At 39.5% G+C, this 21,305-nt stretch overlaps 1 protein-coding gene across 1 annotated transcript in view; it reads right to left on the bottom strand.

Annotated features, from left to right (window-relative positions):
* The window catches only part of PLXDC2 (plexin domain containing 2), a 283,574-nt gene that overhangs the window by 44,553 nt on the left and 217,716 nt on the right, over positions 1 to 21,305 (bottom strand). Inside the window, exons 8-9 of the mRNA XM_052803968.1 lie at positions 15,232 to 15,327; positions 14,241 to 14,322 (exon numbers count right to left, since the gene is read on the bottom strand). Of these exons, the coding sequence (XP_052659928.1) occupies positions 14,241 to 14,322; positions 15,232 to 15,327 (178 nt within the window). The remainder of the gene's footprint in view (positions 1 to 14,240; positions 14,323 to 15,231; positions 15,328 to 21,305) is intronic.

Genomic DNA, 21,305 nt, shown 5'->3' with positions numbered 1-21,305 from the left:
TTTCAGGAGTGGTGACCATGAACTATTTAAAAATTCACTATTTTCATTAGGGGAAGAGACTAGTCAACTTAATTCTAACTCTTCTAGTAGCACAGGAATAGTAGTTAGCATAAAATAATATAAAAACCTGTATATGATAGTCAACAGAGAGAGAAGTGGATAAAAATAACAGTAGTTTAGCAGACAAAGGTAACTCTTCCATACAAATTAGTGTTAGTTAGGTTAAGGAAAAGTTAGCAAATTTCAGAGGTGTGAAAATGAGACGAGTTGGGACTTTACACACAAAAGAAGTGGAAGAAACAGCCTGAGTGCCAAGAGGACAATCTAAGCAGGTTAAAAATTATGCTGTAGACAAGATGATATGTTGATATCTGATTATTTTAGGTTAAGATAGATTATAGTGAAACAATCAAAGAGGAGTTTGAGATCCTGACTGCACTCCTCTGTCTTTGCACCTGTGCTCATATATAAGAGGTTCCTATCCGCAGATGTCAAAGCCTTCTTGAAGCTCTGTCTCTGAATTCAGGTAAAGTAGGTAAAATTTCTGCCTTACCTGGTAACTTCCCTCTCAGAGATCTTGAAGTAATCTTTACTCTTGTGTTTAAATAACTATCCTATTTTTTCTATTTGTTCTAATTTCTGTATTCACCTAATCATCATCTACCTATATTTCACATCACCGTACCATGTAAATTAACATCCTAACTGTTTTGCATTATACTTTATTTACCATGTGTAATGCGTGAGCATGTTGTTAAGTATAAATCTTTTAATTTGTTATCAGGAAAGTCTGTTTTCTTTGAGATGTGTTCCTTGCACTCTTCTGATTATACAATTAAAGTCTAGTAGTTACATTAGACCACCATTTGAACCATTTACTTGGGAATCAGCCAGGCTATAATGCCTGGTATAGAAACTCAGTCCTGAGAAAGCCCACCACATGGCATAGAAAAATGACCAGAAGTTTAAGTCTCTTAAGATGTCTAGGATATGTATAAATTGCATTCTAAGGTGTCTTTCTGTGGAGCCCTTTCACAGGCAAGTGTCACCTTTCACCAGTTGTGACGGTCTGACAAATTATAGTCAATGTCTCAAACATTCATTAAAGAACTTTGGTGGAAAAAACAGCCTCTGTAAAAATGCTGGAGTTTTGTGAACAGGACAATGTGGCCAGATGAGAGGGCCCCACGGAGGGTGGGACCGCACTTCTCCAAAGCTGCAATTCCTTATCTTAAGTGACCAGGAGAAGGAGCACAGCATATGTGCCTGGAGGAGGAGGCCCCACGGAAGATGGGACTGTGCTTCTATCTTAAGCGGTCATGCCAGCAGAGAAAGAGAGGCAACTCCGCAATGAAACCCCCAAAGCTCACCAACCGATTCCAGAGAACCCCGGGAATGGGAACTGCGCATGTCGAGACCATCAACTAACACACTATAAAAGAAGGGAGAATGAGTTCTCAGAGCACGCCCTCTGGAACTGGATCTCTACACTGGCTGGACCAACGCTGGACCCAGGACTGGTGAAACCCTTTTCTTCTCTCTTTCTTTCTTTCTCTCTCTCCTTCTTTTCCTTCTCTCTTTCTTTCTTTCTCTCTCTCCTTCTTTTCCTTCTCTCTTTTCCACAGTCCCTACACCTCATCCTTTTAAACATAAACTGTTGACCAAGCCTGAGACTAGGAGTGGATCTAGCCGCCCCTGGGCTCCTCTTTGAGAAGGAGTCCAGAAAGCAAGGGGGTCTGCTCTGAACCTCATGACTCAACGGGAGGGCTCTGCTTCTGATACATGTCATGTTCCTTTTTCCATTTCTTTTTCTACACCTTCCTTCTCTTCTCAAACAGTGGCTTAATGACATGTTGCAAGGTTCATATTGATAAGTTCACATGTACTTGGGCAAGGTTAGCTAGGTTGAATAAATGTTGATTGTTATTTGAACTCCTCTGATGTCGTTTCACCTTAATTCTGACAAAGGAAATCCACGAACCTGAGTCGCTCCAACTTTGGGACGCGACACCAGTGAAACAGGAACATGTTTGAATCCAAACTTTCTGGTAGTAGCTATCAATGTAAGAATTGAATAGGCAAAAATGAAATCAAACAGAAAAGAATTTGGGGCTGCTGTGTGACTGAACATGGTGCAGTTCTGCCAGCAAATGACTTTAATCCCAGAGTGAATGCCTGTTTAACAGAGCAGGGAATACCCACTATTACAGCTATAGCACTTAGGATAAACAAACAATACAGAATTAAGTCTGAACTCAACTCTGTTGTGATTTGAAAGTTTATGGCTGGCACAGAAGTTGCAGTTCTAGATATAAATGGTTCATCAAAGACTGAATGGGATTTTGTCTTACTGTTCTAACACAATAAATGAAGAATAAAAAGTTACTAGTATGTAAAAGAATTGCAAAAGAAGTTTCTACACAAAAGAGCTGTGCTACCTAGCTATTTATCTACTGTTTTATCATTATGGTATCTGAGGTGCATCTGTGAAATTAAACATGGAAATTAAACACAGATTTTGTGATCTTCCTTCCAAATTAATCAGCAGAAGTAAATATTCTCAAAGGTATAAATAATGGATGGATGTCTACTTTCCTTCCTCTCAACGGGATTTAAGTGCTTAACTGTCCTCTGTATCTTTGAATAACTACTTCCTGCATTTATAATAGAACACCTTAGGAAATATGATATATTTGATAGACCTACATGAGACATACTTTGCATTAAGGTCTTAAAACTGTCCAGGCAGTGGTCCTTTTTGTATTGACTGTGATATCTGTGTCTTAGCCAAGCTGTGTTGCAAAATTGGATACCACAGAAACCTGCAGAGTAGATAATGAACAGAGTTTCTAAGCTCCAGAAGACACAGCAACATCTCTGGCAAGGGAACCAATAGCTAGTGAAACCAGTCTCAAATTTTGAAAGGCAAATGATATGGTAAGAAACACAAATATACCATATGAGTAGTGTGAGTGATGTGGCTTAAATAAATCACTGTGTTTATATCTAGATTAAGAAACTTCAAAATGCTTCCCAGTCTTCAGGTCAAGGATTTAATAGAAAATATTTCAACAGAAAGATTAGGATTTCAGAGTAATGAGAATTGTAGCAATCTTCTGCCCATTTTGTAGAAATAATTTAAAGTTTTGTAACCCAGCCTTGCATTTCTTAAAAATCTGCATCAGTTATGAGCATAACTGTTGTCCTCATGTTTTTTCTGAGTTATTCAGGAAAACAAAGCAAGGCATACATATGTAAAAGTGTGTGACTAATGCTGCAGCTGTAAGAAAACTGACTAGTTTCTGTATGAAAGCAGGATTTAAGCTCAGTTGGGTAGGTATAGAGGTAGTTTTATTCTCCAGCTTGAGGATGCTGAGAACATCAGTGAGCAGAAAGGACGACACTGCAGAAGAACATGTGCAGAAAGGAAACTCAAGGAATGAAGCTCACAAGACAATGTTCTACTAGTGCAGGAAAAAGCTTGGGTGTTTGCCCTGAACACAGCTCTCAAGCATTATGTGTCCGTTATAAGATATTAGCTTTGAACCACGCAAGGGTTCTTTCTACTCTAGCGGGTCCCACACCGTATCAAGTGAATTGGCCAGTCTTGCTCTGGCGTGTCCTAGGCCTCTCAGAGCTACTGCACCTGCACCTGAGAGTTCTGCTCAGAGACTGAACTTTTTAGGTTTGTTTGTATTAACCATAGGAATTGTTCCAGACAATCTGTGCTCAAGGGGAATTACAGAAATTCCACAATAATTCTACGGAATCCAGGTACTAACAAATTCCACAAACTTATCAAAAAAATGTAGAAAGGCTATTTATCTGCTATTTTTCCATGTATTAATCTCAGCAAAAAGTTAGTTCATCTGGCTGCAGGCTAAATTTCAATAAAAACAGGTTAAAAGCTCAGGATCATATAAGTTCCATAACAGTGCTTTTAAATGTACCATTACGTACATTTTACTGATATGTACATCTTTACTGTTATGTATTTTTAAATGGACCTTCAGGCTACTGAAGCTGACACTGTCTTCTAAAGAGAACTGCCACCCCGCTTGAGAATATCTATTACTATGATCTTGCGAGGCTTCTTTCATCAAACAATACCATCACTGGGCTCACTCTGGTTTGAGAAAATGCTTTGTTCATTAAGCACTTCTGTGCCACTTCCTTTTCTTGCTTTACTCCCATCAGGCTTGCCATGCATACAAAATTCTCAATTATTGAATGCTAATTTGCCAACAGTTTCTTGCAGTTCATGTGTTCAAATTAGCTTGTCAAATTAAGAGCAAGCAGCTTGGAAAAGATTTGAAGAAGTTGGGTGTGGAGCAATTCTCTGCTCAATAAAGTATAGATCTAGTTATCGTATCATTCTTGTCAGTGATGTATTAGGGCTGACAAATTTACACATTCATTCTTGATACATTTGTTGTACTCATTAAAAAGACCAATTGCTGTCTCAACACAACTTTTAAAACAGAAGGAAAATATGTTGCATTTTAATCAGAGCAAACTCTGACAAAGGGCCAGAATTTCTACTTCTTAGATTTTCGATATTATCGCTCCATAATTGGCAAAGAAACAGTATACAAGTTAGAAAAATAGTACTGACATTACTTTTCATTTATCACAGGGTAAATTTGACCTAATTCAACAATCTGCTTGTTAAGACCCAGGTGTTAGGACTCTGCCATGTTTTCATATAAAACCACTCCAGCATAAAGAACTGCTGTAGCGGCACACAACTTCTATAGACAGGCAGAATCTGGCACATTTCTTTCTCTGTGCCTGAAGCAGCAGTATGATCAGCAAATTCATGAAGTTATACACATTGATAGAACAGAATATATTTTACAGAATACACTATATTTTAAACCTCTAGCCCTTCTAAAGCATTTAAAATGAGATTTTCCTTGTCATTTGTATATGAATCTATTACACTGATTGGATTATATATGCTCCCTCTGGTGGTTTGTTTAAACCATACAAATACCTCATTTTTTTAATTTTGTAATTCAATGGCTTAGATACTGTGGCCAATTTTGTAATAACAGTACACTACTCTCAGTTAAATGGTGTTGGGATAAAAACAGCGTGAGTATAAATCAGCAAGTCTTCCTCCCATCTTTTAGTTTGGAATTGAAATATGTAATATCCCTGAAGCAAACAAACAAGGAAAATTAAACCCTCAAATAGTTAAAACCAGGAATTATTTAAAAGTGAGCATTTAAACCAACCTAGTGGCCTTCTATGATGGAGTGACTGCATCAGTGGACAAGGGAAGAGCTATGGATGTCACCTACCTGGACTTCTGTAAGGCCTTTGACACCGTCCCTCACAACATCCTTCTCTCTAAATTGGAGAGATGCAGATTTGATGGGTGGACTGTCCGGTGGCTGAGGAATTGGTTGGATGGTTGCATCCAGATGGTAGTGGTCAATGGCTAAATGTCCAGATGGAGATCAGTGACCAATGGTGACCTTCAGGGGTCCATACTGGGACCAACACTGTTTAATATCTTCATCAATGACATAGTGAGATTGAGTGCACACTCAGCAAGTTTGCAGATGACCGCAAGCTGAGTGGTGTGGTTGACATGCCTGAGGGATGGGATGCCATCCAGAGGGACCTGGACAAGCTTGAGAAGTGGGGTCATGTGAACTTCATGAGGTTCAACAAGGCCAAGTGCAAGGTCTTGCACCTGGGTCAGGGTAATCACCACTATCAGAACAAACTGGGGGATTAATTGATCAAGAACAGCCCTGAAGAAAAGACTTGGGGATACTGGTGGATGAAAAATTGGACATGAGCCAGCAACATGTGCTCGCAGCCCAGAAAGCCAACCATATCCTGGGCTGCATCAAAAGAAGTGTGGCCAGCAGGTCGAGGGACATGATTCTGCCCCTCTGCTCTGCTCTTGTGAGACCCCACCTGGAGTACTGCATCCAGTTCCGGGGTCCTCAGCACAGGAAAGACATGGACCTGTTGGAGCGGGTCCAGACAAAGGCCACAAAAATGATCAGAGGGATGGAACACCTCTCCTATGCGGAAAGGCTGAGAGAGGTGGAGTACAGTCTGGAGAAGAGAAGGCTCCGGGGAGACCTTATTGTGGCCTTTCAGTACTTAAAAGGGGCTTATAAGAAAGACAGGGACAAACATTTTAGCAGAGCCTGTTGCAACAGGACAAGGGGTAATGGTTTTAAACTAAAAGAGGGTAGATTTAGACTAGATATAAGGAAGACATTTTTTACAATGACGGTGGTGAAACACTGGCACAGGTTGCCCGGAGAGGTGGTAGATGCCCCATCCCTGGAAACATTCAAGGTCAGGCTGCACAGGGCTCTGAGCAACCTGATCTAGTTGAAGATGTCCCTGCTCATTGCAGGGGGGGGTTGGACTAGATGACCTTTAAAGGTCCCTTCCAACCCAAACTATTCTATGATTCTGTGATTCTATGAATAAAAATTGAGCTCTATAGATGGTTGTTTATGAATATAGGGACAGGGGTAACAATATTTTCAGGCTCTCAAGGTAAAAATTCCTTTCTTGCACTGTACTGTTTTGCCACCTTGCACTGCAATGCCCAAGCTTGTTACCTCACCCATCAAACCAACGGTAACTTCAGTTCTATGCCTTCTTTGTAATTTCTTTGCACAAGAACTTCCAGAGCTTTTGAGGAGTGTATTTATAATATCTGCATTAAAAACTTCTAGATTTCAAGATTTTTATTAATTTTTTTTTTAAGAACTTCATCAATTTGGTAAAATAAACTGAAGGGCTTAGACCAAAGCATTGTCACAACAGGAGGTGTTCACTACGTGTTCGCTGCACAAATAAGCTAATGTATCTGCACTCTCAGCTGATGAGTATCTTTGGTCCTGATCTCATCTGTTGCCTTTCCCTGCTCTGTAATGGAATTTACAACCTTCACCATGGCATCAGCTATCAAATAAAAGATGAGGGAAAAGTAGCTACCAAACAGTAAGCTATGTGTGGAGAAAGACCCTGTGTTTCTCATTTGAATTTAATTATTTTCTTTTGTAAATTAGGGGGTTTATGTAGTCAGATAGTATGATAATTATTTTTGTGCTTTTTTTGTAATTCTGTATGGGTGGTGCTTTGCTCAGCCAATAAATATTTTAGATTACATAAGACTTACTTATACTGCAGTATTTGATTCAACACAATTTTTATGAAAATAGGTCTTGTCAGGTGGAACATACAGAACAACAAACAAACAAAAACCCTAACCCTTTTCCTCTTCCTGATATTAAAGATTTCCAGACATAAACTCAGATTTGAAAGTTAACTAAACATATTTCCAATTTCTTTCCAAAGGATGGATAAACAAACAAGACATTTCAAGCTTGCCGAGAAGTTCAGAAGACAAATAATAGGCAACAATTTTTTATCTCAATTACCATAACGGCACTGTGGAAAACTGTCACTTCATATTTCAACTGTAAAATGTTTTCTTGAGAGCTGCAAGTGCCTAAAGATTTTCACTTCCCTGCTTTCCAGCTAATCAGCATGGAATGCAAAACAACTTGTTTCCTTATTACCTGTTTAGATGGGAACAGTAATTATCATAATAAAAGATTAGAAGTATCAAGACTTAAATTGCATTATTGCTACTATTCCCAGACACATTTCTGATTTTTCACTTTGCTCAGAACACATTCCATAAAAATGAGCCATAACCTTTTCATTTACACAGCTAGTGCTGTTGCTGGCATACCGGTTAAAGCATTGAAGTGAAATGTATCTGTCCTGGTTTCAGCTGGGATAGAGTTAATTGTCTTCCTAGTAGCTGGTACAGTGCTATGTTTTGAGTTCAGTATGTGAAGAATGTTGATAACACTGATGTTTTCAGTTGTTGCTCAGTAGTGTTTAGACTAAAGTCAAGGATTTTTCAGCTTCTCATGCCCAGCCAGCGAGAAAGCTGGAGGAGCACAAGAAGTTGGCACAGGACACAGCCAGGGCGCCTGACCCAAACTGGCCAACGGGGTATTCCATACCATGTGACATCACATCTAGTATATAAACTAGGGGGAGTGGGGGCAGGGGAATCGCTGCTCGGGGACTAACCGGGTGTCGATCGGCGGGTGGTGAGCAATTGCACTGTGCATCATTTATACATTCCAATCCTTTTATTATTACTGTTGTCATTTTATTAGTGTTATCATCATCATTACTAGTTTCTTCTTTTCTGTTCTATTAAACTGTTCTTATCTCAACCCATGGGTTTTGCTTCTTTTCCCGATTTTCTACCCCATCCCACTGGGTGGGGGGGAGTGAGTGAGCGGCTGCATGGTGCTTAGTTGCTGGCTGGGGTTAAACCACGACAGTATCACAAATGGGATTCTTTCATCTTCTTAGCTCAGGATTATTTTAAGAGTACAAGAAGCGTTGGGAGCCGTGCACACGCACATGGGCAGAATAACTCTTCCTAGAGTGCATGAAGTGTCCTGGCTCACTACTACACACAGAAAGTCCAGCACGGGAATTTGTGCAGCCTGTTGCAGGGCACTTCTCAAACTGGGGGTTTGCACTCCATGGGTCAATGTCATAAACTAGTATGATTTCAAACCAGATTATTCAATGCATAGCCTGGAAAACAGAGATTCTTAAGGATAAAAGTGCATTTAAGCACGTAACAAAAGCATGATCTTTTTGTGAACTGGGACTCCCAAAGCTGAATCTCTCTTCCCTTGCAGACCCAGGAAAGTCCCCAGCAGGGCTGCCTGGACAGCAGTGGCAGGAGCTGACCCTGAGTCTCTAGGCAGCCACTGCCAGAGGGTAGTGGAGCTGCTCTGAGTTGGTGCCATGCAAGTGACTATGAGTTTCAGTGCTCAGGCTTAAAAACCTCAACATCTAATGGGCCACCCTTCAGGGGTGACTTGTGTTCAGAGGACCCACGTTCACTTACCTCCTGTGCCTCAGGGGATTCTCTGATTATTGTGAGCCTCCTTGTGTAAAGGGCAGTGTCATGCATAATGAGTAGAGGAGCTTCATGGGCCTCAGAGACTTCACTGCTGAGCCCTGCTTAGGCTCAGTCAGCTGCAGGTATTTCCTTAGATAAAGTGTATGAGTCCTAGAGACCTTTTTGGTCTTAGATACTTAAGTGCAGAGTTTGGTGAAAAGGTATTTTTAATACTGCTCTCCTATTCTGCATAAGTTCCCTTGAAAACCTAAGAAAGTCAGCCAGCAAAACACCCTTGTGAATCTAGCCATTAGGCTTTTGGGTGCCCTTGGCATAAGGCAGCCAGCTTTGAGGATTTAAAATTTGAATATAGATACCAACAGTGACAGCTGAATAAAACTATCATCTAAACTGTTTGCAACTCTTGCCCTTAGTCCTTCAGCACTCCAGTTCCCCATCTCCAGTGCTGGGATAATAGTACCACGCTAAGCCTGAGGGATGTTGCAAGGATTGGGAGATGCTTTTATCCTGTGTTAATGAAATGAAGCATGAGACAAATTCAAACCTGAGCCTCCAGCATGCACAGATTGCAAGACTGTGCTCTTTGTCTGCTTATTTCTGAACTCACTAAAATAGCAGTATCACTTCACTGCTGAAATCTGAGACTTTCCTGAAGTTCACCTAAACAAACCCATCAATATCTACAGAATCTGAACATAAATCTTTTCAAAACTTTGTATAAAGATGGCTTTTAAAAATTCCTTGATCATTTAAGCATTATACTTCCATTCTATTTCAGTGCCAACTCTTCTAAAGTTCATAAACACAATTTATTTCTTGGGAAATTACTTCGAATATTTCCAAGGAAACTTACTATTCCAGTAATGCAAGCAAGTTGTACAAAGTGAACCTATAAAGTAACAGCAAAGTTGCCTTAAAGCTTCCAAAAACTTTCCTAGAAAATGACACCTCTAACATGCAGGGTATACCAAGTGCCTAGAGTATATAAACGTTTTCAGAAGCATGAAAAGATGATATAAACATGCCTAACATTAATGAATTCTTCCAGTTTTTACATGCTGGGAAGTCAGAGATAATGAAGAGCAAATAATCCAAGTTTCAGCCACAGATGACTGCTATGAGACAGACGCTAAGTGTTTCTGGCATTTTATAGACATAGATCCTTGTGTAACAGAAAGCTATGATACCATCTTAGGTTACTTATTTATAGTTAGTCTCTTTTACTTATGGAACGGTTCTACTTATGGGACAATTATGAAACATATATAGTTAAAAATAAAATTAATCCTAGGGGGATCCTCCGTCTGCCAAAGTCAAAAGAAAATGATGTGCCTTCACTTAGTCATGATGAAACTGTATGACATACGTCATACTGGATTTCAGAGCAGATAGTTTGATGATCCCTTATGAAATCAGAAACTGATTTAAGCTTGTAGAGGGTGACAGGAATAGAGGATTTTGCTCTGAACACCTACAAGAAGAACCTGCCTCTCCAAAGACTGCAGAGTTTACACAGCAGCTGGGCTGGAGTTACAGGTAGGAAACAATTCACTGTTGTAGAACAAGTTATTTTCATTCCAACACAGATTGTCCACATGGGGGAGTGCAGTTATTCTGCAATGGCTCTGCTGGTCAATTTTCCTTGTATAGTTATAGGTTTTATACAAACTTTCTATTTTTGCAGCAACTGTACTTTGTTGTGTGAATGATTCTATATACGGTTTAAATTTTATGCAAGGAAAAAATATATATATAAGATACTGTTCTTGGTAGTAATGTTGTTGTGGCTAAATGGGGTCATAACTTGCTGAGAAAAAAGGGTTGTAGAATTGGTATAGAGTTTTGTTTCCCCCTGGATGCATGTTTGCTTATTACGCACATGGAAGTCTGTTTGCTCTGGGACATCTTACTTTAGAGTACCAAAGTGCTACTGTGGCTCCACAGGAGGAACATCACTGTCTCTTACAGCCATATCTGACCCTCATTGCTCCCTAACAGTCTCCTCACTAGCAAACAGGCATTTTTGCTCTGCAGAAATCAGAGCATTAAATCAGTCAGTAGGTTATTGCTACAATGCAAATCTGTCACTATTAAGTTCAAAGCCTTCTTCAGGCTTTTGCACCAAAGGCTAATTGCTTTCCCCACCCCAGGCTTTGCCTACAGCCAAGAGAGACAGCTTTTGGTTTCTCTCCTCCTGGACCAGTGTGTCCAGTCAGCTTTGCAACACAGAAGCACTACTCAGGCATTACTCTTAAGCACCTGCTTCTGCTTCCTTCAAAAACCCCTGTGAGCAGTCATTTGAAAGTGGACTGTAAATATTAATTTTCTTTGTACTCTAGGCACTTCTGAAATGTCTACATGAATACTCCATGTAATGCTTTGCCTTTGTTTTTCCAAGCAGATTTTATTCTGCTGCAGCAGAGCAATGTATATCACAACAGGAGAGAAAAGTCTAGGTTGATTTACAAGGCTGGTGACTGAAGAGCAGCGACACACAGAAAAAGCTGGAGCACTATGATGAAAGAACTCACAACTTTCCATCCATTATGATTTTTAACCAGGACAGTGAGGTTTTCTTGTTGAGCAAGTGCTTCTTTATCACATGCAAAAATAACATTTTAACACAGTGAATTTATTTTTGAGGGGAGCAAAACCACAGTGTAGTACTGAAGTAAATGATTCTGAGTACTCTTCTGTGATCCAGACATCTTCACTGAGAATGGAATAAGGCTTTTTTTTTTGTATCTCCCTAAAATGAATAAACATGCTGAGGAACAGAAGGTAAAAGAAGAGAGGCACTTGACTAGAAGGCAGGTGAGAGTATCTAGAACTGGTAGGGAGCAGAAAATTGTCAAAGCTGAGGCAGGAATGAGTCCTGATCACAATGATCCTGCAGTGTAATGTACCCTAACTGAATAAATGCTCAGTCTTCACATGTTGGAAAGCAAGTTGCCTCTTTTCACAAAATATGTATCCACTTATTATTTCAGATCTGTTTCTCTGTAGAACTGAATTAGTTGAAATAAGCTGCTCATTCCAGAAGCTGGAGGACAGTGGCCAAGAAAGGCAATGGGGCCTGAGACAGATGTTGTCACCAAAGCCATGTTTCAGGAGGAAATAACAATTTGAAAAATAAGGTGTAAAATCTAGTATAAGATTAAGATGTTCAGGGGACTGAACCGTAGCCTCAGAGGTTTTCAAGACACAGCTGAACAAAGTCATGACCAAACTGGTCTGATCTCATAGCTGGCCATGCTTTGAGTGGGAGGTTATACTAGATGACCTCTAGTGAATCCTTCCATTCTGAACTATATTATGATTCTACACACAATTCTCCATTTGCTTAAACCTGGCTGAATAGCACTTATCTTTATAGATGAAAATTGGATGGTATGACTGTTTTTAAACTACTGAAATTCCCATGTAGAGGCATAATCTTAGTTTGCTTTTCTGGATCCATCCTTTTTTTTAAGACATTAACTCCTGTTTCTGCTTTTGCTGCTAGTCAAACAATGTCCAAACACAGCCTGCATGATATGACAGTCTCACTACTGTCAGTAATGGACTAATTAACAGCAATAAAACTGTTCAATCTATCTGCTGCAGCTTGGTAAAGGCACTACTGTGCTGCAGCATGGGGCCAGCTGTTTTTTGGGGAACAGTGCAGGACTGCCTCACGCTAGGTTCATCTTTAATTGCAGTGTGATCTTCACAGGCAAAATGAAAAGCAAGATTTTTTTCATGCAAAATTTAATTTAACAGAAGTAGGTGTGTTGAGACTGTGTATCATTCAGCAGTAAATTACACCTTGCCAGTTGTGAAGGAGCAGCCACAAATTCACCTAAATATGTGGAAGGGAACACAGTGTGACTATGTGTCTGGTGTTGCTTCCTGCTAAAGGTGAAGGATAAAATTCTTGTAGATCTCCACAGTGAATTTGTGCCTTAGTGAGCAAAACAGATTTTCCAGCAATTCCAGAACTCAGGAAACTCAGTTCTTCAGAAACTACAGAAAAACACAAAGGATCTCAAGGTTTGCCTGTTCTTCATAAGAGGTTGGAACTTTACCATATAATTGAGTTTATCCAAACAGAAATGAGAACGCTGGCCACAAAGCTACAGTCCTTGCTCAAACCAAAGCCAACAGAAACTCAGTGCTACAACATTTATTAATGGAAGGAGAATCAAGCAATACTCAAAAGAAAGAAATTGGCTAAAGCAAGCAAGATCTCTTCATGCTTGCTCGGAACAATTTTCTACAAGTAACCTTGCTCTTTAAGATGTTTGATATGTTTTCTGTGAAATGATTTAATTTAGCTGTAATTCTACTCAAGAGTTTTTTGCAAGAGAAACTGACAACGAAGTGACTTCTCAAATGACTTACTAAGGGAGTAGAAGCTTAAGAAAACATAATAAAAGTGACCTAAAGTTCCTAATACTGTACCATGTTCATCATCTGTTTATCAGTTCTTCAGAATGGTGTAAAATCATTACACTGTTTTAGGCTGCACATAGCATTTTTTCCTTTCATTATGCATCAATTTTATACGTAACTTTTCTGAACCTAACCACTAGGGTTGAACAACACAATAACAAATATCCAGTATGATACTGCATTTTGTGTCAGAGAACTGGTGTTAAATAAATTCTTGCTATGAAGGTCAGCAACTGAAGAACTTTTTAGAAAAGCTACAGCTGAAGAGTTTCCGTTTTGCTGTCTGTGCTCCAGCTGCTCCACAGAGTCCAAATCACTCCTGCTACTGACTTGACTGTCCTCATCAGTGTGACAGTGAGAGGCTGAGGAGACCCAAAGTAACTGCTAAGTATAATGAGGGGTTAAAAAAGAAAAGACTCTGGGTCTTTGGATGTGTCAGTCTCCCTACTGTTAAGAGAACAAGGATGTCTTTATAGTTACATTACCACCCTGCACCTCCATGTGATTAAATTATTTTTGATGAAGCCAGGGATACAGGGAGAAAATATGAATTTTATTACGATTTCTACTTCTTGTTCTCCTTTGAAAGGATTTTCAAGCGGGTTAAGGAAATAGGAACAAGGGCTAAAGCCCCAAAACAACTGTTTTGACCATTCTTGCCCAATTTCTTTGCTGAAGTGAAATGGGACAATGATGTGTTGCTAGTGATCGCAATTGAGGTGTATGTTCATGTGAATGCATGTATATAAGACCTAAATATAACAACCCCTAGTGTTGAATAACCCATGGGCAATGTTTTTGGATATCCTTTGAGCACAGCTGCATACCCATGCAAAAAAAGAAAAATCCATTTCTTTACCTTTGGAGTTTACTGCACCAGCTGCAGTTGAAACCAATCTGGGCAGTGACACAGGGACCACAGCTGGCAAACTGGAGACAAGCTGAGACATAGATAAACAAACACAAATTATTACATTAGTCTCACAAATAATTCTCATAAAAAGCAAAAAAGGATACATCTTCTGATAATACATATTTAGGGACTCAACAGGTTCACGCATGTCCAAAATAAGACACTAAAACCAGCCTATTACAATGCATTGCACAACCTTATGCACAGAGGTACATTTTATCTGTAGGACTCCATTTGTATTCCATTTGTAAATATATTCCCACTTCCACATCTGTTATTCAGTTTCATTGCTAAATTTTTATCTTTTTGCTTAATATTAAGTATTTCCTTAAATCTCTTTCTTCCCTCGCTCCAGTGTTCCTTGGTGTTGCTAACATTCAGACATAATGCAGATAATAAGACTGGCAAGAAAGTGTGCAAGAACTATAATTGGATTAGAAAAAAGAAAAATAGCTGTTTCCATTTTTTCACAATAGTACAGCTGGCAGTTTCAACACAGAGGTTTCTAAACAATGTAGTTTTACCTTGGACAAAAGAGGCAGATGAACTGCAAAATGTGTTTGGTGATATTCCCTTGGAATGTGATGCACAGTACACAGAAGAATTTGTGTTTGCCTTGTAAGCATGAAAACTGTTCTTTTTTTCTTGAGGAAACAAATTTAAAAGAAATATAATCATTCTTCTGAAAAAATGATTTGGCACAGATTTCATTCAAAACCTACTGGGAGCTATATACCTATAAAGTAACTCGAGATACATGAGGATGCACTGGATAACAAACACATCATCCATGGGGGAACAAATCTGACAGAGGATAAATGAATCTGTCCATGATTTCAAGTCCACAGATAAAACAAAATATTTAAAATTGCCTGTGTGTTGCTAGGTGGGGGGTCCTTCCCAGATCTGGTTCCTGCCTGCGTTATGTTTTACTTACTTGGAAGAGGTATCATTTCAACAGCTGAGAGATTGGTAATCTTTGACATCTGTAGCTCCACCCTGTGGTACTCATAAATTGTTCTTCTACGGACATCTACCAGGAAAGAAAAATAAAAATATTTTCACAGTTTACTATTTTGCAGTCTGTGATTGTGAAAAATAGTGGATGTAATGATTGCTCACTGTTCCTTAGGTGCACACATGGCACCAGTTTTTCTCAAGAATAAATTTTTAACTTTAGACATCATGAAGGAACATGTAAAAGGTATAGATAGAGAATTTTTCACTTGAGAAACCATCAGAACTGACAGAATAGGTACCTATTCCTGGTAAAGGATTATGAAAATGCTGAGTGTTCTCTCAAGCATCTTAGTCATTCATTTAGGCAGAAATTCTAGAGAGTATACTGTCAGACATTTTAGGGTATATTTCAGATGCTTGCTTTCCTAAGACATTTCTCAGCTTACAGACTTGAGAGAAATGCTTTATATGCTCACTTTGTCAGTTGTTGTCAAGATGTGCAAAGAAAACTGATTTCATTGCTTAATCAAATTTGTTAGCTACAAGCTAGCTTACATCTAAATGCACTAGAACATTTTTTTCATATTATACCATTAAAGAAGACAAGTCTTCCTAAACAGCCAATGTTGTGCATAATCTTTACCCAAGCTGACTGCACCTAAGTTTCTCAAAGCAGAAATTCAATATAGTCAATGCACCGTTCTTAGGGGCTTTGAAGGCATAGATAAGTGTAAGGCCCAAGCACAAGGTAAGTGTGAAAAAAATCACATAATTGTTAGTTTCCAGATCTATATCCTATCATGTATTCTGAATATTCCAGATTTTAAGTGCATGGCTGCGATGGAGACTGGCAAGCTTGTACATTTGAAAATTAAAAAGTACAGCCTATTCTGCCAATCTGACACAATAATGATGATTTCCTGGTGTGCTGGATTCAGATTTATGTCCTTTTTGAAGGCCTGTTAAACTAATTGAAATCAATGCTAAATACAATCACTGACCCTGTGGAATCATGCCAGAGAGAGATGAAGGGTTACATACAAGGGATTAACAGGTTACTCTGGTCAATGGCTGGTCTGAGTCTATATGCAATAGAAGAAAAGGAATTGCAGACAGCCACAAACTCAATCTTAGGCGGTCTTCTGTGTTGCCAGCCCTGTATGGATAAGGGCACACCTTGTTGCTTGGTATAAAGGCTGTATTTCTGCAGCTTGAAGTGGGCTCACATGGGCTCCCCAGCTGTTAAGCATAGCACCAGATCCAAAGTGGGTTTTGCAATCTCTTGTTAGGAGGGATGTTTTAAGCATTTTTCAGACAGAAAATGGAAGCTCAACTAAAATCAATCAAGCAATAAATACTAATTCTTAAGGGAAGAGAGAAAGTACACTAAGGTGTCCTGTGGCTAAGTTGCCTCTTGGCTCAAGCGGACGAGACTTTCTAAGAAAACAGGGATGGCCAAGCACTAAAGGCACAAGCACGGGAAACTCCCTTACACCACACAGAAAATAACCATCAGACTATTGGTGTCAGTTGCAATTAACAGGGTAATCTCTGAGGAGGGATGAGGAAGCAGAAGCAGAGCTGTGCTGGGTGGGATAACTCCTGCATCAGCCAGCATCGCTGCAGGTGAAGGAGCTTCTCTGCCCTCTCTCACTGCATAAGCTCCCAGGGACAGGTAGGCAGTGTCTGGCTTTCAGACAATATTATTTCTATTTAGTTCCAAATCAGCACCTTTGCCAAGCAGTTCCTCTTGCCATTTATTTGAAGCTGACTTTGCTATGGCTTCACCCTTTCTGATCACAGATTTCTCTTTTGGTATGAAATGCACCTAGAGTTGAGGTAGTTTTAGGTTTTAGCTGCAAAGTCACTCTGACTAGTTAAAAGACAGATATGGGGATGTGCCAAATATTTACCCCAATAAATGTCTTAGCCATGTCCTTTAAACCCACTGGACAAAAAGGGTTTTCAAGACAAAGCTAATCTTGTGCTGGGGTGGGGAAAATATTTTGCCAGCAATGAGAGGTTTATGCTCCCAGGACGGTAAGTCCCATAAAAGCACCTGCCAAATCAGAGTGATCACAAAATGTGTTTGAAATGAACTCCTGCCAATGCTGAAGGCTGTAATTTGTTTCCACGGAAATCTTTATCCTTCTGTCCAAAAAAATAAGCAAATGAATACATAAATTAAAATGGCGGGTGTCAGCACTTTAACTGAACTCCATTTCATCTCATCAGTAGTGGTACAGACTGGCATGCTATAATCCTGTTTACTCTGAACCTTTCCTAATAGACTCATCATAGGGCTTACAAGAAGTAAGGAGCTTCTGGCTTTCCAAAAATCCAGTAAGAATCAGTGACTCAGGTCACAGGCACTTTTATCTTACCCAGTGGATGAAATTTCTAAAAAACAATGATTTTAAGAGAACTAAGTTTGTTATAAGAAAAAAAAAATTCTAATAATGCCTAATTCAGCATGACTGTTGATCCCATTAAATCCCACTGCCTGGTAGACTCAGGTTTGATCTTTTCTTGTTCAGGAAGAAGACTGTGCCAACCACGGGTGGTGAGTTTGCATACGAGGGATCCATCTACTGTAAGAAACCTAAGCACAGAGAGGTATTTGCATAGTCACCTTCTAACAGCTTTGTATACACTTGCAGGCAGGTGGTTGGAAACACGAGCATCCAAATTTATCTGCCTGGCCAGGTTGTAAAACATGCAGGTTTAGATTCCTTTGAAAGTCTGACCTGAAACATGCCATGCTTAGCTCCTCAAAATGTACTTTTTCCTTCCTATTTAGAATTCTGAGCCTGTACCCCCTTAACAAAACAGGCTAGAAAAGCTAAACTCAACAGGATAAAAAGGAAAATTAATACTCTCCCCAGACACTTTCCCCCTCAACCTCTCCACACACACTCCTGCTCCAACCCAAGACACATACTGCCTTTCACTCAGGTGGAACTTGTTCTTTTTTGTCTTATGCTGTCTATTTAGCTCTTTTACAAACAAGTGCAAGGGCAGAGTCACAAATAACTTATGAGCCCATGTATTTCAGTATGCACCTCAACTTGACACAAACTAGTGAAATAATTTGATGTAGTAACAGACAAAAATTTAAGCGTCATGTGCAGGTGTTTTGCTGAAAAGAGGCATTACATCAGGTCTAACAGGGAAGGGAAGAAAAGAAAAGGAATTTTTGCATGCATATATGTTTTTGAAGTACCATTCCTGGTTCTGAATTTCAGAAAATATGTATATATTCTTCTCCTAGTCATGAAAATATTTTACTTTTCTGTAGGTCTGAGTATCTCAAACACCCTTTTTAACTGAATGATATAATATTTTTTTTCAATAACAGATTCTATTTTTTTACATTTGGTTTAATTTACAACACAGTCCAAATTGTTCTTTGGTTTGATTCTGTGGCATGTACATGTGCTGTCTTTGAATACAAGAACAAAGGTACAGTCCCAGCAGAAAAAGCTGAAGAAAACACCAGCTACTTGAGGTAAGTACATTCCTCAGTGACCTAGAGAGACAATATGGGGGGTCAGAAGGCCAACTGAAAGAATCCCTTCAAGGGATTAAGCAATGGATTGGTAAATTATAGATGTGCAAGACTGTGGTGTGACAAAACACTTCTATGTAGTTTTATCACATGTCTATGTAATTTTATCACAGTAGTTTTAAACTGAATAATGGCATATAAATATTCTGTGAAACAGAACTGCCAGAGTTAACTAAACGTACTAGGTAGGGAGAGTGCTCTGGAGATGAGCAGTGCCAGAATAGCACCAGTGACTTCCTAACATAGCTGAAGGGTCAGTAGCTAGTAATAAAGCATTCTAAATACATGTCCAACAGATGCACAATCTCTCTGGTACTTTTCTATCACATAATCACTTTTCCTAATACAGCGTTCCTCAGCTAAAACCTGCAACGCAGTGAAATGTGAAAACGTTGGAGAAGTCAGTGTGATTTTTTAAATTATATGTTCACACAAATAAAAACCTTTGTCAGTGAAAGATTTCTGGGGAATTGAGATCAGCCATATACCCAGCAAAAACTGCTAAACAAGGCCATATGTATTCATACAGCTGCACTTTCATTTTTTAAGTTTCGCTGATAGAGAAAACACGAATGGTAAGAGGGTGCATTTGATTATGCAGAAGTCAATTTAAAGCAAACAATTTAAGAAACATATCCAGCTTACACTGCAAGCAATTTGTGAAAAATATAAGGGATACAGAAGGGTGGGGCACAGCTGCTGTACCATGCAGCCACTGGCTTTGCTTGATAGCGACTTTGTTTAGCACCACTGGCTGAATAAAACCTTCATGTAAATATATATTTTGCCAGCCTGGTGTGTCTGATTGCCATCACCATAAAAGGTAAGGGAATCAGAATGTCAAAGCAATCTTTGTTCTTTCTTTTTAACAGCTTCATATTGCTAAACTTGTCAGTATTAACTAATTCTCGAGGCACTGACACTGGGATCAAACGTGCCTGTAATCGAACGGCCACCAATTGCTGTTGGTCATTCACTATTACATATGTCTGAACCTAGATCAAAATTCAGATTCCCTAACTGTATTAATTTTGTCATTCTCTTAAAAGTCACTAAAAAAACATGCTTTACCCCCTTAAGCCACTGTGCACCGAACTGCCTAATTCTGAGACTGGTCAATGGCCAGCTGAGGCTTTGGCTAAAACAAGAACACTTTAAAGTTTGATCACCTTGTACCCATCCCTGAAGTGCTGTTATGCCACCAAAGATTAGCAGCATGCCCATCTCTTTCCCTCTCTGCTCCTGAATCGGGCACCTAGTGCCAAGGAACCCAGCTGCCTGGCTAAATCCTTTTGGGCCAGCAGGCAAACACACAGGGGTGGAGGAGCTGGCACTCTGTGGAATTAGTTACACTAGTGGAAAGCAAGAATAAATATTGCGTATTTAGAGCGATAACTTTGGGGCCCACTTTGCACAGAGGTAAATGACAATGTTACCAGTAAGGCAGCAGCAAATTAGACTTTGTGATTTCCTAGATGGTGTTGCACCTTTATACAATAGATGTCACGACAAAAACTGCTAGTCTTCTTTTACCCTTCGGGAAGGTAATGCTAAGGTTCTTTCAGGGGCCTCACTCCTGTAAACAAACTGGAGAGAAATCTTCAGCAAACAGTTATAACATGCAGAGTTGTCACTTAATTATATGCTTGAGTTACGCTACATATTGAGTGGCACTAATTGCACTGAAACTGGAATATTACTAACACATAGCCCAGCTACAATTTCGTTTGTGTACACAGTCGTTGAGTAATTTCAGTCTCATTAAATGTTGGGTTGTCAAGGTATGGATTTCTTAAAAGACCTGTACCTAATACAGTAGAGGCCAAGATCATGGTGAAGTATGTCTCATTGTGGAGAAAAACAGCCATTATCTGTAAGTTCAAGACTAGTAACTCACTGTGTAGACCCCCTGTATCTGGCACTCTCTCATTTTACCAGTGTATTTCATGCTGTCGTGGAAAACAAAGCACAACCTGGGCAAGCTCACTGGTGGGCTTTTTCATTGTTGAAGTAAAATAGTGGGTTGGAGGAAATGCCTTTTCATTTCTTCTTCATGCACAATAAAAAGCTAACTGAAGACAAAAGGGAAGAGAGCACTGAAACAAAGGAGAGAAATGTAGTAACCCTGAAGGAAAGATGTAGGGGAAGAAAGATGGTAATGAAATTAGAGAGAGGTCTTGGGAGTCTGCAGAAGGGAGAGCAAAAGACACTGTAGGTGACTGAAAGAAGGACCAAGAACAGAATGCCAAGGATGGCTGAGAAAAAACAAGAAATAAGAGGGAAGAGGGAAGAGAAGGTGGGACAGGGACAACGTTCCTGACACAGTAAAGATGCTGAAAAAAAGGGAGGAGAGAAGACTTGCTGGAGGAATATATAAAGCTATCTCCCAGCTTTGTCTTCACCAGTCATGTGTTGTCTAACTGGAAGACATCCATTAAACATTCTCAGTGTCTTTGTTACAAAAGGAAAAATGGTTAATGTAC

This window comes from Harpia harpyja, chromosome 1 (assembly GCF_026419915.1).
Source record: "Harpia harpyja isolate bHarHar1 chromosome 1, bHarHar1 primary haplotype, whole genome shotgun sequence".
NCBI lineage: Eukaryota > Metazoa > Chordata > Aves > Accipitriformes > Accipitridae > Harpia > Harpia harpyja.
The sequence above is the reverse complement of the archived record's forward strand: the minus strand, read 5'-3'. Positions and strand labels throughout refer to the sequence as shown.